This window comes from Anthonomus grandis, chromosome 8, assembly GCF_022605725.1.
Source record: "Anthonomus grandis grandis chromosome 8, icAntGran1.3, whole genome shotgun sequence".
In the NCBI taxonomy this organism is placed as follows: Eukaryota; Metazoa; Arthropoda; class Insecta; order Coleoptera; family Curculionidae; genus Anthonomus; species Anthonomus grandis.
The window spans coordinates 22688742-22706369 of record NC_065553.1 but is presented as its reverse complement, the minus strand read 5'-3'; the positions used below and the strand labels follow the sequence as shown (position 1 = coordinate 22706369).

General features: G+C 36.1%; 1 protein-coding gene across 1 annotated transcript; it reads left to right on the top strand.

The window, feature by feature from the left end:
- Nucleotides 1–229: 229 nt before the first annotated feature.
- On the top strand, nt 230–16389 carry LOC126739817 (odorant receptor 30a-like). The gene is made up of 6 exons (XM_050445636.1): nt 230–310; nt 4322–4626; nt 8181–8280; nt 8354–8455; nt 12723–12878; nt 16270–16389. The coding sequence occupies exons 1-6, from the start codon at nt 230–232 to the stop codon at nt 16318–16320; spliced, it is 795 nt and encodes a 264-aa protein (XP_050301593.1). The 3' UTR covers nt 16321–16389.
- The last annotated feature ends 1239 nt before the right edge of the window (nt 16390–17628 follow it).

Sequence of the window (17628 nt, the reverse complement as noted above, 5' to 3'; positions counted from 1 at the left end):
GGGAAAAACACGCCAAGCTGGCAAGGCCAAAGGCCAGCGACGATAGCCTCTACTCCCTCCTCCACACCAGGAACAAATTGTCACGAAAGACCAAGATCCGGATCTACCAAACGTAAATCCATCCAATTATCAGCTACGCCTCTTCCACCTGGGCAGACATCCAGCCCCGCCACATGCATAGGCTCCAAGCAGTGGAAAACAGGGCTTTCCGGATTATGTCAGACGCACCATGGTACGTGCGCAACACCACTATCCTGCGAGATCTCCAAGCTCAACCCTTGGTAGATCACCTGACGAAGTTGAAGGACAAGTACCTGACCACTGCTCTGGACACCGCAACCTCCTGATCCGGATCACTCATTTCACCCGGCCGTTGTCGAACGGCCCTTCAATGTCTAGAAACGCACCCAGACAGGCCTTGCCACTACCCAGAGCACCCTCCACCTTCCTAACGAGGTGGAGAAGGGCCAGGTCCGTGGATTTGCCCGCCTGATAGGCGTATTGGTGCACATGCAGTGGTTTGTTGAAAAGGATGCTTTCCTTAAGGTACCGATCAATCAGCCTCTCCATCGCCTTCAGCATAAAGCTGGTAAGGCTGATAGGTCGGTACGATTTGGGATCTGTAAAATCGCTTTTTCCGGGTTTCAGAATAAAAACGACTTTCACTTAAAAACGACGTAGCCCTAAGCAAGGGACGACCTGAATAGTCTGACTATGTGTAGGGTTAGTACTTCTAACCCGTTTTGCAAAAGGCACGGATATAATCCATCCATGCCCGGAGATTTGAAGGAGGGGAATGTCTTGATTGCCCATTTCACCCTCTCGTAGGTAATTATTCTTCTAGCAGTCTCGAACTTTAAGCGAATCGGAGCCCGAGAACAGCTAGGAGGATCGCGAGATGAGTTGGAGTCTGGGAATTGAGTGCCCAGCATGACCTCCAGTGACTCCCGCTCATTGGTAGTAAAGCCGCCATCTGGAAGTGACAGCGACCTCAATTTAGTTCCAGGTTCCTTGGACAGTACTTTGCACAGTCGTGCTGCGGAGGGTGTGTTTTCAACGTCATCGCAGAACCGCCTCCAGCACTGTCTTTTGGAGTCCCTGAGTGTCTTTTTGTGTTGCCAGCTGCGTAGAACGCATCCCAGTCAGTGGCAAGCTTAGTGCGCTCAGCCCTGCGAAGGAGCCGACGCGTAGTGTCACGGTGCTTTTCCGTATTCCTGTTCCACCAGGCATTCTTGGCATTGGCGGGTCTCCGTCTGAGGGGATAGCTGCCCTCGAATGCCGCGACTATCGCACGAGTCAGGTTGACAGTCCCGATCTCTGGGTCGGCCGGAAGTGTGTACCTTGCCGGCATGTCCGCAAGACCACCGACTAGTTCCTCTCGAAAGTGGTCCCAGTCAGTGCACCTTGGGTTTCTGTAAGCTGGGCTATCGCACCGAGCCTGCTTCTTTAATTCAAAAAGAATGTGCCTGTGATCCGACATTGTGACCTCAAGGGACACTCTACATGAGCTGAAAAGGTTCACAAGTTACTAGGTGAACAGATAGTAAGGTCAATAATTGATTGACCCCTATTGCAGTAGAAAGTTGGAACACTGCCTCGGTTGAGTAGTTCTAGGCCATTTGAGCACAGGAAGTCAACCAGGGAGCGGCCCCTTGGGTTCTCATCTCCGCATCCCCAAAGGCCGTGATGTGAATTCGAATCGCAGCCCATGAGAAGCGAGAGACCCAAGTCTTCACAGTTGTGACCGCAGTGACGGCCGGGGGGGGATGATTCAATTTCGATGGGAAAGTAGGCAAAGCAGACTACCAGATCCTTTGACAGTTTGACATTGACCATTGACAGTTTGTCCATTGACAGTTTGACGGCTACTAGGTCCCTTGTACAGAGACCTGAGAGGAGAAAGCACCGCACATTCCTAGTAAGGATGATTGCGCGGGGATTCTCACAAGGTACATGTTTATGTAGTGTGCCGCCAGTTAAACCCAGGCCTTTAACCGCGCCCTGGAAAGTCCAGGGCTCCTGTAATAAGGCGACGTCGATATGGAGCTCAGTGAGCCTTTTGCACAGAACAGCGGTGGACGCTCTTCCATGCAGTAGATTTGCCTGCAGAAATGTTAAAGGCATGCTGTATGGTGTGGGGATGGGTGACTGCCACCACGCTTAGTCCTTGGAGCTGGAAGGATCATCGTCTACGGATTGCTCTGGACCCTCGGAAGCTGCAGTGTCAGCAGTAGTGGCCTTTTCTAAGTCGGCGGCCGAGGGCCCAGGCTACACTGTGGAAGTAACCACCCTGGTGTCATCAGCCGCTTTCTTGCTCTTGATAAGGGAGACAGAGGCCCTGGTGGTGCTATAAAATAGCGAGTCCTATCTGTCCCTTATCGTTTTAGCCGATCCCTCATCCACCCCCACCACCAGCCTGAGGTTCTTAGCCTCATCCTTGCGCTCCCATACTCTCCACTGGGAGCACGGGAGGCCAGGATTTTGAAGCCTCAGGGTGTCCTTGTCAGACTTATGTCTAATACCCGGGATCCTTAAGATGGCCCGGCGTAAGCGAAGCGTGGAGGGATCCACTGTTGTCAGCGTGACCCCCTCCCAATGTGATACACAAAAATAGTGCGATACACTATTTTTGTGCATCGCGTGTTTTAATTCACATCTAAACGAAGAAAAATACCGCTACTATATCAGTTAAAAAATATATTTCTTTCCTCCAGGTCCTTGAAAACAGGAAAAATAATTCAACTGCCGAAGAAAAACGAAATTAGGCACTTGAATTACCTGAGAAAAATCGAAATCAATATCAATGGCTTCAAAACTCAAAAAATATTTTCGGCGGTGTGAAATGAACAATTTCAATTTATCTCTTTCAGGCCGTTGAAAACAGGAGAATGAATTCAACTGCTTGAAAAAAGAACAAATAAGTCATTTGAACTTTCTGGCAAATTCGGAATCATATCAACCGAGTTTCAATAGTTCTGAAACATAAGTATTTATTAAAAATCGTATCACGTATTTAAGTTATGCATAAAATATTGTGAAAAGCAGATTTTTTTCCAGAAAAAAAAGGGTTTTAGGTTATTATTAATATTATTTCAATTGAACTTTTCTGCAGCTGAAAAAAATTATAATTTCTTATTGGTGATAATTACATAGATGTCTATATACTTTGCATAAATAACTGAATTTTATAGCTGCAATACGAGAAAAGACGCTTTAAAATTATAGAGAAAAATAGTCCTTCAGAGTGAAAATTACCCTATAAACCGATAATAAAATGTATTTTTAAGTGCTAAAGAACTTACTGGAAAACTTCTTTTATTTGTGTTTCTGCTGCCCGCACTGAATTATTCCAGAGAGGAAACCATTACGATAGAACAAAATTAAATGCGTCATTTATTGAAATACTCCCAATATTTAATGATTTTAGGAGGAATATGGCAGAGGCCGTACTTCCAAACCAGAATCGCACGAGCAATTTATAAAATTTATTCTCAAGCGTTGCAGATAACATTTTATTTGGTATGCGGCTCGATGGTATTAAAATTTTTCAGCATTTTAATAGAGGGTGATACCGAAAAGTTGGCCGACTCGATCGTGATAACGTGCGTCTTATCGAGTATTAAATGCATAATTTACCAGTACGGAGGATTTCTGGATTTAATCGAGATCATACTGGATGAGGAACAAAAAGTGTTAGCCATAAATGATTTAGGTTTGACCAAGATTTATACGGAATTCGTACATTACATTTATGTAGCCTCGCGGCTAATATGCATTTATTCCTACACAACTTCATTGTCTTTGGTGTTTCTTCAATGTTTGGTAAGCATATATAGCAATACAGTAAGCATGGTATAGTTTAACCACACCAAAACAAAAAAGCAAAAACGTTTTATTTCAGGCGGTCTTGTAGTAAAAAAACTTGCATAAAACATATCTTGTTTTTTGATAATCGGGTGTAAAAATTTTAAAGTTTTTGATAGCTGTGTCCATGTTTTTTTTTAATAACATTTAAGATGGAAAGAGTTCGGCGCCCCGCCTTGCGCGGCCACTCAATTCGCCCTATAGCGGCCCTGACTGTAGCTTTGTTTACATCGCGAGACCTATAAATATCGTCTATTACATTTAATAATACGGACGTTGTACTATTTCTTTTTCGAAAGCCATTATCACAGATGTAAATAGCTCTGCGGAGCTCTGCGGAGCTATTTACATCTGTGCCATTATCTTTCAGTACTTCAATAACTGTCTTATTATTATTATTATTTGTTCCTTGCTGGACACTAAATTTGATGTAGAAATTCTTTTCATTTATTTTCAGAATGGTTTACTGGGCGACCACACCAACTCGGAAAAACCAATGATATTTATGGCGTATTTTCCATTCGATCAGGAGGTTCATTATAGTACAGCCTTGCTTTGCCAAGCGATTTCTGTAGTAATCGCAGCGCTGTACTACTGCCTGACCCAAGTTACATACATCACGGCAGTCACTTACGTTAAAATGGAACTGAAACTGCTGCAGCACCAGTTTAGGGAGTTCGATCGATTCAAGATGGTTTATAACATCGTAGATGACAGGGTTATGATGATTAAGTTGATTCGACGTCATCAGTTTATTATTAGGTAGATGCGTGTTATTATTATTTGTTAAACGAAAACAGAGGAGCAATTTTGAAACATTTCTGCATCTTACTATTAAGCTAATGGTAACATTTTCCTGGAACTTATCTATTTGTAGTAGGTGGAGATATACAGGGTGTTCCGTTGATCATGTTACAAACTTCTAGGGCAGATAGTAAAGGTCGAAAGAAAAACAAAAGTTCATATAAACATGGGTCCGGAAAAGCTTCCTCAGGGAGCTAGAGCTCTTTGAAAATAACCTTTAAAAACTAGTTTTTTTTAATAGCTCCGGAACTACTTTAGCTACCGCAACCAATTTTGGGAGGTAAATTATTGTTAGTACGTTTATTCTTTTGAACCTACTAAATAAAAAAAATATTTACCAGGGGCTTCAGAATCAGGAGGGTATTTGGTAAATTTAGGCCCCATTTCTTTAACACTTTAATTTCTGCCCGTTTGGGCATTAGATTATGATGTTCTTATACTTTTTACATAAAAAAGGTGCTGTTAGTAAAAGTCGGTAAATATCACCGTTTTTGTGGAAATTGACTAAAACCAAACTAAGATACAGCACCTGAATTAATTATTTTAATAATAATAATAATGCTAATTCATTGCCACTGTCAGTATTTTTTACATGATATTAATTCCCTTTTTATTACGGTTAAGTAATGGAAGATTACACTTTTGCTGAATACGCCGATATGCTTTTAATTTATGGGGTTTATGGTAAGGTAAGTTCGATGTAATGGTAGAGCTGCTTCTCGACTATATGAAGAGCGGTTTCCCGAAAGGCGAATCCCAGCTCACACACTTTTTAAAAGGGTCAATCAACGGCTCAGGGAGACTGGCTCCGTTAAAATAAAACGCCAAGATAATGGCGCGCAAAGGAACATCCGAATCCCGGATTTTGAGGAAGAAGTGCTTCAGCGATTTGAAGATAACCCATCAGTAAGTACTGCTGATGCGATGCATGTAAATCATGTTAGGGTATGGAACGTTGTTAAGTGGTGCAATCATTAGGACCCAATGATTTTATCCTCTGCGTGAATTTTTGCTAGTGGTTTCTTGACCGGTGTACAGAAGAACCTCAATTTCCAAAATATGTCCTTTTTACTGACGAGGCTTTATTTATAAAAGAAGGCATTTTTAATTCTAAGAATAATCATGTGTGGAGTGAGGAAAACCCTTATGGTATTCATTTTAGCAGCTATCAACATAATTTTTCGGTCAATATGTGGGCCGGCATTGTTGGAGAACGCTTTGGAATTGGACCAATTTATGTTGCCTCCTCGTTTAACGGGAAATATTTATTTACATTTTTTAAGAAATGTACTGCCAGAACTATTAGATGATCTGCCCCTAAATATACGACAGAACTTATGGCTACAACACAATGGAGCGCCAGCTCATTTTTCACTTATTGTCCGCGAGTTTATAAATGAAAATTTTGGAAGGCGCTGGATTGGCCGCGGAGGCCCTGTCACCTGGCCAGCGCGCTTACCAGATTTGACACCCTTAGATTTTTTTCTTTGGGGGCATATGAAAAGTCTCCTATATGAAACTCCAGTCGAGTCAGAAGAAGACCTGGTGGCCAGAATTTCCGCAGCTGCTGAAGTAATCCAAACCACGCCTGATATTTTTAACCACGTCAACCTTAATATGGTGCGTAGATACAATAAATGTATCGATCGTGGCGGCCGGCATTTTGAGCAATTTATATTTTAAGTTTATTTTTGTAATAGCAATCTTTAATAAAATTTGTTTACGTTTCTAAAATTGTTAATTTGTTGGTTTTTTATTACACTTAAAATCATTTAAACATTTTATGCCTCAAGGTAATTAAAGTGACAGTTAATTAATTTGAGTACCAATTTAATAAAGTGGCTACCTTAACTTTTTTTAAACATTCATTTTTTATTTACGCCAGATTTTTTTAAAATTGTTTATTAATAATAATAGGTAATTCATGTTTGTATCTCATAACTTGCTTTTCGTCAATTTTCACAAAAACGGGGATATTTACCATTTACCGACTTTTACTAAGAGCACCTTTTTTATGTAAAAAGCATAGGAACATCATAATCTAATGCCCAAACGGGCAGAAATTAAAGTCTCAAAGAAATGGGCCTAAATTTACCGAATACCCTCCTGATTCTGATGCCCCTGGTAATTTTTTTTTTTATTTAGTAGGTTCAAAAGAATAAACGTACTAACAATAATTTACCTCCCAAAATTGGTTGCAGTAGCTAAAGTAGTTCCGGAGCTATTAAGAAAAAAATAGTTTTTAAAGGTTATTTTCAAAGAGCTCTAGCTCCCTGAGGAAGCTTTTCCGGACCCATGTTTATATGAACTTTTGTTTTTCTTTTGACGTTTTCTATCTGCCCTAGAAGTTTGTAACATGATCAACGGAACACCCTGTATACACTTAATACATATCTAAAAAACTACAGAGGAGTGAAATTTGGGCCATTTCATTGCATTTAGTTTGCATGGAAACCGGTCTTTAGACCACTCTCGAACTTCTAAAGTTCGGGCTGGGAATTTAGATTGTGTTGTTTTCCAAACGATTCAGTTGCTCACTGAAATATTCTTCCAGAAAAAAAATTCTCAATTGTTAATTTGTGTAAATTGAAATTCTCTCAGATTGTTAATAAATTTAATTTTTATCGTGGATTTTCGGCCGATTGATCCTGATTTCTATTAATTTTCATTTTTGTCCTAAATTTTTGGTCTTTTGAGTCGAATTTAAAAAATAAAAAATATGGTTCTTTGAAGCGGGTTTTTAATAAATTTAATTTTTTTCCTGATTTTTTTATCGCGAGTCAGATTTAAAAAAAAAAATGTTTGTCGTGGTTAATAAGTGCTTTGATCCAAATTTTTATTAAATTTATTTTTGCCCTAAATTTGTGGTGGTTCGAGGCAAATCTTTATTAGATTTAATTTTTAGTCCTTCAAGGCGAATTTTAAATTAATTGAAATTTTGTTTGTAATTTTTAATCCTTCGAGTAGGATTCTTAATAATGTAATTTTTGACCTGGATTTTGGTCCTTCGAGGCAACTTTGTAATAAATTAAAGTAAAGTAAAGTAAAAATCATACTTTAAACGACATACGACATTGCAGTCACCACGACGATATAGGATGATTCAAAAGAAAACATGATTCTTCCACAAAAATAAAAAACAAAACATGCTGTCTTCCTAAGGCTAGTCAAAGTGGTGTATTTTAGGAAAAGATTAAGCTGATAATGGTTTCTGCAGAACAAAACGTTGGATTTTAAATTTCTTGATCCTGCTTATGAGCTATTTTTTGAAAAAAAATGCCGTTAGCCATTTTCATCATTAACCTTAAACTCATTTTAATATGCATGCCACAAAGTCTTATCAAAGTCAAAATCTTATTCAGAAAATATAAAGTATGGCCCAAAAAAAGGTTATTTACCTGTTAAAAAAAAAGTCAACAGCAACAAATTTGCAACAAGTTTTTATCCCAAAAAATTTTCCATTTGAAAAAATAAGGCTGAATTCATAATGAATAATGTGGATTTTTTTCCAGTTTCACCGCAGACCTAAACAAGTCATTAAGGCCAATCTTACTTGTAGAGTTCCTATTGAGCTCGATTAACATTTCCTTTGTAGTTCTACAACTTATATCGGTAAGCCATAGAAAATATTTTTAATATTTTTTGTAATTTTAAACCCCTTTGGGGGCTTTTTAACGTATTTCAGGGTGAAACAGAAATGCCTCTACCGTTTACGTTGAATTACTTAATTATATTGATAGCGCAGCTCCTTGTGCTGGCTTGGCATGCTAACGAGATCACCATAGAGGTAAGGTACATTAGAATTAATATACAAGACGTTACAATTAAATGATTACAGCTACACTATATACAAGCTATACTTAATTAAAATGTTTGTTTTAGAGGCAAATGTTTTAGAGCTGATGCCCTAATATAGGTCAAAACGTTAACACCTATTCATGGTATTTTACAATAATGATTAAATACAATATTATTTATATAGGTATAATATATTTATATATAATTTAAAAAATTGTGAAAATTCTTAGAAATTATTTTCCACGTGATTTCTAGGATTTTCCGGATGATTGGAATAGGCTTTTCATTGATTTTCAGTTATTTGATGTTCTGGACTTCATAGAAGCTTTCCTCCAGCCTTTATAGAGCTTTCTGTTCTGACTTTATATTATTTGGGTATTTAAGGCATTGCATATAAATTTTGATGTCATTTAAAGAAATTGTTCATTTAATTCTAGGCATGTCTAGAAATTTCCAGACAATTGGAATTTTTAATAACTTTTCATTGTTTGGATTAATTTTTTATTTAATGTCACTTTTGTTCAAGGATTTTGAGTATTTTTTACTTTCTATTATTTTTCAGGCATCTTTAATAATCTTGCGATATATTTAAGGCAATTGGAATTTTGAATAATTTTTCAAAAATTTTTGGCTTTCGGAGTAATTTTTTAATTAACTTCAGTTTTGTTTCATAATTTCTGGAATTCTTTACTTTTTATTATATTCTCTTTAAATTGTAAAGATCGAAAGTTCGAATATTATTTTATGGGTTTCTGGTTTTTGAAGTAGCTTTTTAAATAATGTTGTGTTTATTGAAGAATTTTTGGGTTTTCAGAAATTCTTAGCTTTTCCAGGCATTTTGATGTAATTCGGAAAAATACATATTAAAATATTTAGCAGAAGTTCATAAATCTGTTTATGCAATCCGAAATGCTAAAAATCATCCATAATTACACCAATTGACCCTATTTTTTTTTGGCTTTCAGAGATTGAGAGAATTTTTTTCATTTTATTTTAGGCATTTTACATAGTTTTAGAGTGTGTAACACACTGTATATTGAGTGTTAGGGGTTCGGTTACCTATGCTTTACCCACGTTTTGTACGCCCAATTTTATTGACTAAAAACCATATAAATGCAGGCCGCACTTTTCACCCATCTGAATGTAATTCTCGAATTTTTATGAGTTCACTGAAACTTATTTTTCTATCACTTTTATGCCCTCCATATGCATAAAACTGATCTTACTTTAAATGCGATTAAATTTACCAGCTTTTAAAACCAATTGTACTAAAAAATCACTCAAAACTTAGATTATGATGAAAAATTTGGTAAAATTGGGTGCATTTTTCAGTTATTATGCTTTAACTAAGAACCAGGCCCTTAACATATCCTTTTTTCTTTTAGTTTGTACACAATAAGCTATGCTAACAAATAAAGATTAAATCATTACCGCAACTTATAGTTTACCTAAATGCAAAAAGCCGGGCAAAAGCAGGTAAGAGTTGACAAAAATAAAATCCCTACACCTATGCACATAACATTTCATTACGTAGTAAGGGAGAGGGTTGTTTTTATGATAGCGAAAGGTTAGTGCAACGAATAAGTACGCATTATGTGCAAAAGATTTTTAATAAAAAATCAAATTCACAAATTTTGCTAAAAGCGGCCACCATTGTTCTGATGGCAACTATTGCCCTCAATCCAACCTGCTGAATAGCTCTCATTATTTCTCATTTGTTCTTAATCTCAATTGTAGCCATAGTCCTTTGAAGGAGCTCTTTCCTGGTTTCTGGAACTTCCTGGTAACTTTTTGATTCATAGTTCCCAAAAAAAGAAATCCAAAGGAGGTAAATCGGGGGGAACGAGGTGGCCAGACGATTGTACCACTACGTCCAATCCATGGCACATAATTAGTATCAATGACTGTATCCTTATCTACCTATCGTAAAAATATCCCTCTCTCTTTACTACTTCATCAAATGCTTTACCTGCATCGGGATAGGGATTTTTTTTTGTCAATTTTTACTGCTTTAGTCAGTAGCAGTAATAATTTGATGTTTATTTGTTAGCATAGTTTATTGCATACAAACTAGAAGAAAAAAATACATGTTAAGGGCCTGGTTTTTAAGTTAAAGGATAATAACTGAAAAAATGCATCAAATTTTGCCACATTTTCATCAAAATTTTTCGTTTATTATTTTAAGTAATTTCTTAGTAAAATTGGTTTTAAAAGCTGATAAATTTAATCACATTTAAAATAAGATTACCTTTATGCCCTCCCCATGCATAAATAGAAAAATGAGTTTTAGTGATCTGGTAAAAATTCGAGAAATAACATTTTGATATGGCGCCTATTTAAAGGGTGAAGAGTGCGACCCCTATTTACACTGGTGGCCAAAAGTAGATTGACAAATTCCATTTTTATAGATATATATTATATGAAGCAAAGGAAAAACCGGTTGAGCTTATTAGTGTTCAGGAATGTAAACAACATAGTTTGAAGAAACAAATTCCATAGATTTTTATTTCTTGCACTTTTTCTCAATATTTTTTTTATCAAATTCCAATAATTTTGTTTGACTGCTAGGTGGCCAAAATTGGATTGACAAACAACATATTTATTCAGTCTCTGAGTTTTATGCGTTGGATTCTGTTGATTTGACTTTCCTTACTATTAGTTTTGAAAAATATTCACAATGCCACGTGATATAACTTTATCGATCGATATTTAGATGCGAATAATCGACGATTACCGGAAAGGGGTTAAACAGGCGGATATTGCTCGAAAATTTTCTCTTTTGAGGGCAACAGTAAATCAAATACTAAAAAATTTTAATCTCCGTGGAAGTGTTGTTCCTCTAAAAAAAACTGGCCGACCGAAGAAGACCACTAGTCGTGTTGACAAATTAATTTTGAAAAAAGCAAAACTTGACCCATTCGCAACTTCAAAAGAAATCAAGTTGCATTTGGAAGAAGAAGGTGTGGGCAAAGTTTACTGAATAAAATATATTTTATGTATTTTATTTAGTAAACTTTGTTAGTAAAGTATTTTAATCAGTAAACTTTGGTGTGGGTTCAGTTAGTTGTCGTACCATTAGGAGACTTCAATATAGTGATTTAAAAACAAGACGCCCTGCAAAGAAATCACTGCTAAGTTTAAAAAACGTACGGTCTCGATTGACATTGCTCGAGAACATCGTCTCCGAATGGAAAAAGGTTATTTTTAGTGATGAATCAAAGTTCAATTTGATTAATTCGGATGGCAAAAAATATGTTAGGCGTCTTGTGAACCAAAGGTATTTTTAGATGTTAGAAGGCACAATGGATCGTTTCATTCATGTATAAAAACATACTGCAGGATGTTATGGTGCAGATATGCCACTCAACCACTACTTTCAACATGATAACGATCCGAAACACGCATCCAAGCAATGGTTGACCCAAGAAAAAATTAATGTTATCAAATGGCCGTCACAGTCACCGGACCTAAATCCGATCGAGAACATTTGGGATTTCATTGATCGTCACATCCGATGTAAAAATTTCAAAAATAAACAAGAACTTTTTGAAGCTTTGAAGGCATGCTGGATATCCATTGACGCGTCCTATATTGACAATTTAATTAGGTCAATGCCCAAAAGGTTGGTGGAAGTGAGAAGAAATAGAGGCTGTGCAACGCATTAATGAATAAAACCCTTTAAATTTTCTATACTTATTTTTATTTTAGTAAGCTTTGAATTTGTCAATTTAATTTTGGCCACTTGAAAATTGTTTAGTTTTTTAATTTTTTTTTAATAAAATTGGGTATTACGAATAAATAGTTTAAATATAATTAAACATTACAAATAGGCTCGGTTGTTTTTTAATCAGATACTGTCCACCACCTAATTTATCATTTCCTAAACCGTGATATAAACAAATTTGAAAAATAAGTAGTTGTCAATCTACTTTTGGCCACCAGTGTATATGGTTTTTGTCGATAAAATTGCAAGTACAATATGTGGTTAAAGTATCGGAAATCGAACCCCTAACACAATGTTTATTGAAACAACCCGGCAGTAGTATGTACAAAAAAAAACATCGAAATTCAAAAGATGATGGTCGTATGTCATTTTCATGGTTTCTAGGCTTTTGGAACAATATTTTATTTATTTAATTTTTGATACAGGATTTTAGGGATTTTTTACTTTCAGGGATATCATATTTTTTTAGTTTTTCCAGGGGTTGTTTTGTTATCTTTTAGTAATTTTTAGAAATCTTTTATTTGTTTTTTAGAGTGTTGGTATCTCGTATGCCTTATGGGAACATTCCTGGTATGAAAAAAGCGTAGAAATCCAAAAGATGATGTATATGGTCGTGTGTCGGTCTCATAAACCTTTAAGTTTGACCATCGGACCGTTCGGTATCCTCACCACTCAAACAGTAATAAACGTGAGTAAAATAGGCTATTTCTGAACCAGTGTAGAAAGTAACTGAATGTATACGAGGGTAAGAAAATCGCTTTTTCTCTGTGCCTGCATTAGGTAAGATCATGTGTCAGAAAAGGACAGTTTTATTGGGAATGACAGAGAGTGACACAAAGAAGAGCATACCTGGAAAATGTTTACGTTCTTATTGTCCCAAATAATGACTAACCATTTGTGTTAATACTATTTTTGCCCCATGTACAGGAAGCAATATATTTTCACATAGGGGAGAGCGGCTCACAGTGGCCACCTTTTACTTATTGTAGGCGTATTTTTCAAGCCATTTAAGGTATTTGATTTTTTTTTAAGGGAAATAAAGAACATAGTCTATACTAATAACGCAAAATATATTTAAAAAAAAAACACTTATTCTTAAAAAAAAAAATAAAGATTTTAATCCGCCTTGATTTTTGGCCACTGTACCCCGCACCAGGGGTAGTGGGCATGACATTGGGGCACACTGGTCACTAACAAAGAAATACAGGTTTAAACTTATATTTAGGAAAGATTACATTATATTGTATCCACTAAAGTCAACACCGAACTTATAAGTTGTGCGTAATCTGGAAGTACCACCATAATCTAAAGGGGCTGGTAAAATCGAAACAATATCAAAAACTGGGACTGATGCCTCATCTTTCACATGAGGAAAAACAAACTTATTGCCTTTCTTCCTTAAGAAATTAACTTTATATTCGTCGCGTTCAATACCTTCGACTTGGCCCACATAGAACCTTATTGTCTTTTTAGTTGCAAACGGAACCAACACATAACACATAACACGAATATTGTCCAAATTTTCATCCAGTTCAACAATGTCTTCATCTGATTCAAAAATCTCTTCGTCGGAAGTATGGCTCTCTGTCTGATATTTCACCCTCACTTTCGCTGCTGGATGGCATTAGTTTCATTATATTTTTCTTACCTTTTACAGTGTTATCTTGCTTATTCTGTTTTTGTTTCAAACTCTCCTTTCGACATTTTTCCATATATTCCTGTTCTATTCTGTTCATTACAGGTGTGCTTGTCAATATCTCTGCTGCTTTTTTTTTCGTCCGGTTTTTCGTTCTTCAATGTCATTAACTTTTGGATATGGTCGTAAATTTTCAGGAGATATTAAAGGTAATCTAGACTCATTTTGATTCACTAATGTATCATTTTTCAAAGGAATTGAATTACAAGAGCTGGTGGTCGGGATCACCTGATTTAACGGGGTGTTTGGTCTCACTGTCTTCTCAGGTTCTATATGTGAAGTTTGGTCCTTTGGTTTTTCTGGCTTATCTGTGACTTCTGCTGCTACATACTCAGCATCTCCATATAGAAACTTGTTAAGGGGAAATATTCCTGTACTAGCAAAACCAGATATGCAATTTTTGTGTGAAAAGGCAAAAGGATAAGCAACGCCTAAAAGTTCGGCTATTTCGTATATAGTGATACTCTTTCCGGGATTATTAGCCAGCCAAGATTTACAAGCATTATTATAATATGTCTTTAGTGGTCCGTACACACATTTATCCAGAGGCTGCAATTTATGGCTTGTGTGCGGTGGCAGCGTGAACAGAATTATTCCTGATTTTTTAGCTAAGGAGATCACTTTATAGGATAAGTGTGTTTCATGGTTATCCATGATTAGTAATATCATATCTTCTTTCGCGGGCTTGACATATTTAATAAAATGCTGTAACCAAGATTCAAATATTTTCGAAGTCATCCATCCATTGGGCGAGGCTCCTCCCACTGTTCCTATTGGAGCATTCTTTATCATATTATCTCGAAAATTTACTCTTGGAAACACTAATAGTGGTGGAACGCAATTTCCAATAGCATTAATTGCTCCACACATAGTAACTAGAATGCCCCGTTCCGCAGAAGTCACTTGCCCAACTTGTCTCTGACCCTTCTCTGCAATAACTTGAGTTGATCCTTGCACAGTCGTCAATGCAGTTTCGTCGACATTATAAATTTTACTGGCATCTAAAGTAGGATACTTTTCATACAGTTTTAACAAAGTATCGTACCATTTATGAACTACGACTTTATTGAATGCTACAGATCTTGACATAGATGTCGCTTCAGGGGTTCATAATGAAATAATGGGATTCCGTTTCATAAAAGCACTAAACCAGTCTGTGCCGGCAGATTCATTTGTATGCGAACTTTGCGGAATTTGTTTATTATTTGCAACTGCAAGATCATAAGCTAGCTTTCTAGCGGTTTTAGGTTGTAAGCCATGTTGAAGTTTTCCCCACTGAATTAAATATTGACATAAAACTGCGTCTTCTTCATGTGTAAAAATTTTTCGGCATTCGTAATTAGGGCGCATTTTTGGAAATATCGACTCTTCCCAGTTAATATTTTGGTCACGGCATTTTAAAATATATCGTCGCAACGTGGTACGAGGTATGGCAAATCGCAGTGAAGCCGCTTTTGTAGATAGACCTCCATTTAAAACTGCAGTAACAGCTGCTTTCACATCATTTTCGTCAACTAAGCCAATACTTGTCTTACGTTTTCTATTAAGTGGCATTTTATATGCGTTTTGTAACCTGAAACAATTAGGTACAATATATATTATTTATTTCTTAGCTTGTTTACCAAAAAACCACTTATATAGAGTAAATAGAGATTGTTAAAATAGAAGTATTGTGTGTGCATAATAATACCGTGTAAAGTGTTAATACCATATTAGCTAGAAAGAAAGCAAAATACAGCAAATGCAAATAGAATATTGTTTGCTTAATTATATTGATAATAAATTACTTTATTATTGATATTAAGATGTCGGAGAATTCTACAAAAATTAAAATATTAACTGGGGTACAGTGGTCACTCGAATTATCATAAATTAGTAGTGACCACTGTGCCCCATTTTCAACCTGGCCACTGTGTCCCAAACTAACCTTAAATACATTGTCTACCAAAAAATATTGCTAGTCAAACCTAAGATTTTTCGCTTCTCCACCCGATATACTTTAATGTACCCGTCTTAGAATTAACTAGATTTCTTCACGAAAAAATAATATGACAAGAAATGATGCAAAAAATAAAACGTACCTTAACTTTTCACATGCACTCTTCAAAACAAAAACTGACACTAACACAAAAATCGTAAATAGGACGGACATCAAAGGAAGAGAGATTGTTGGAATGGTAGTTTGCACGCTACATCCTAGGTGGCATAACATACAAGCCAAAGGAACAAAAGTTATTTAAGAGTGACCACTGTGACCCAGTCTCCCCTACATGCGCTATTCTATTTCTGTCACTAAAAGATATTTTCTTATCGTCGATATATGCGTCAAGTTGTACTTTCTACCCATGTGCAGTTTTCCATTTTTTTTTGCTATATATTGTAGGTTATTAATGCTGCTTACTCGTATGTCACCATTATGAGAAATAATAATTAATCTGTGGAAAATAGACTATATAACCTGGACACTATAATAGAGGAAATGGAATTAGCAGACAACTATCGGCTGATAATAGTACTAAATAATTGAATGTTATTAGTATAGTAAACATAAGCAATATTAGTAGTCTTAATATATGTATAGTAAGTGCCTTAAAATTGATGTATTTTTCTAATAAAGGAGTTTTTATTTAAAATATGCAACAATCAAATTGATGCTTCAGAGGGGATCTGAAGTTTGCTGTTCCCTGCAGCCATACATGAAGACACAATGGGTTGTATAAATAAAAATGAGCATTTAATATAGTAGTAGATATACTGAGGAATTTGGAGCAAATACTCCATGTCATATGACTAAAAATAGGAAGCAGATGCTCCACTTGAGTAGGTAGGGGAGACCGAGGATACATGGGACAAATTTGATTAAATGATCTCTAACTTTTTTTCAAAGAAATCTCTATCCATAAGGTTTTATTAATGTAATAAACAAACTTTTGTCATAATATATTACTACATAGCATTATCCAAATAAATTTAAAAATATTTTTAAACCGGGATCAAAAATTTTTGGTCATTTGTCTAATGTATCCCCTGCTCTGAGGTAATAATGGACATGATATGGGGATATTTTGGACATTCATTTACTAATAAAGATAAAAAGTCTTAGAGTAAATATTTATTTAGGAAGCATCAAATTTTCAACTTTTATTTAAGTTAAACTAAATTCTGTCAAATCTGCGTTGAAATAAATCGAATCTTTGAAACGAGGAGGCCTGTCTTCAATACCTTTTGGAAGCACAGCTATTACTTCTCCGAATATTACAAAAGAAGTTTCTTCTTCTGTAATTTTGAAGCGATTTGATGGAATCATTCTTTTAAAAAATCGAACCTGAAATCCGTCGAAAAGTTTTCGTTCTACCCGAGCAACATAATTTCTTCCAGAAAATGGTGTTTTTCCCGGAACTTTGACAACAATGAAATCGCCTTCTTCTACATCGTGGGTATCCTGAACTGTCTCTTCTTCTTCCTCCCACTCTGAGGAGGAATCTTTTGTTAGTTCTTCATTTATCTCTTCATCACTAGAGTCACTTTCTACTAGAACTTTTCTCTTAATCTCCTTAACCTTTTTTGGAGGACGCTTCTTTCTTGCCAATAATTGTTCTTTTTCTGGAGTGTCAGTAACTATCATACATTTTCCTCGTTTTCTTCCTTTTCTCATAGGTTTTCGGGGTTCCGCCTTTGGATAAGGACTTATTTTGTCTGGTGTAATAAAGTTAGATATATTTAAAGTTCTTTTAGCAGTCCC

What these genes read in the sequence shown, in the direction of transcription:
- LOC126739817 (XM_050445636.1), top strand. Translation starts at nt 230, where the DNA reads ATGGTACGTGCGCAACACCACTATCCTGCGAGATCTCCAAGCTCAACC. An exon ending in CGTCATCAGTTTATTATTAG is followed by an intron (nt 4,627 to 8,180) that starts GTAGATGCGTGT and finishes ATTTTTTTCCAG; the next exon opens with TTTCACCGCAGACCTAAACA. An exon ending in CCACTCAAACAGTAATAAAC is followed by an intron (nt 12,879 to 16,269) that starts GTGAGTAAAATA and finishes TATATATTGTAG; the next exon opens with GTTATTAATGCTGCTTACTC.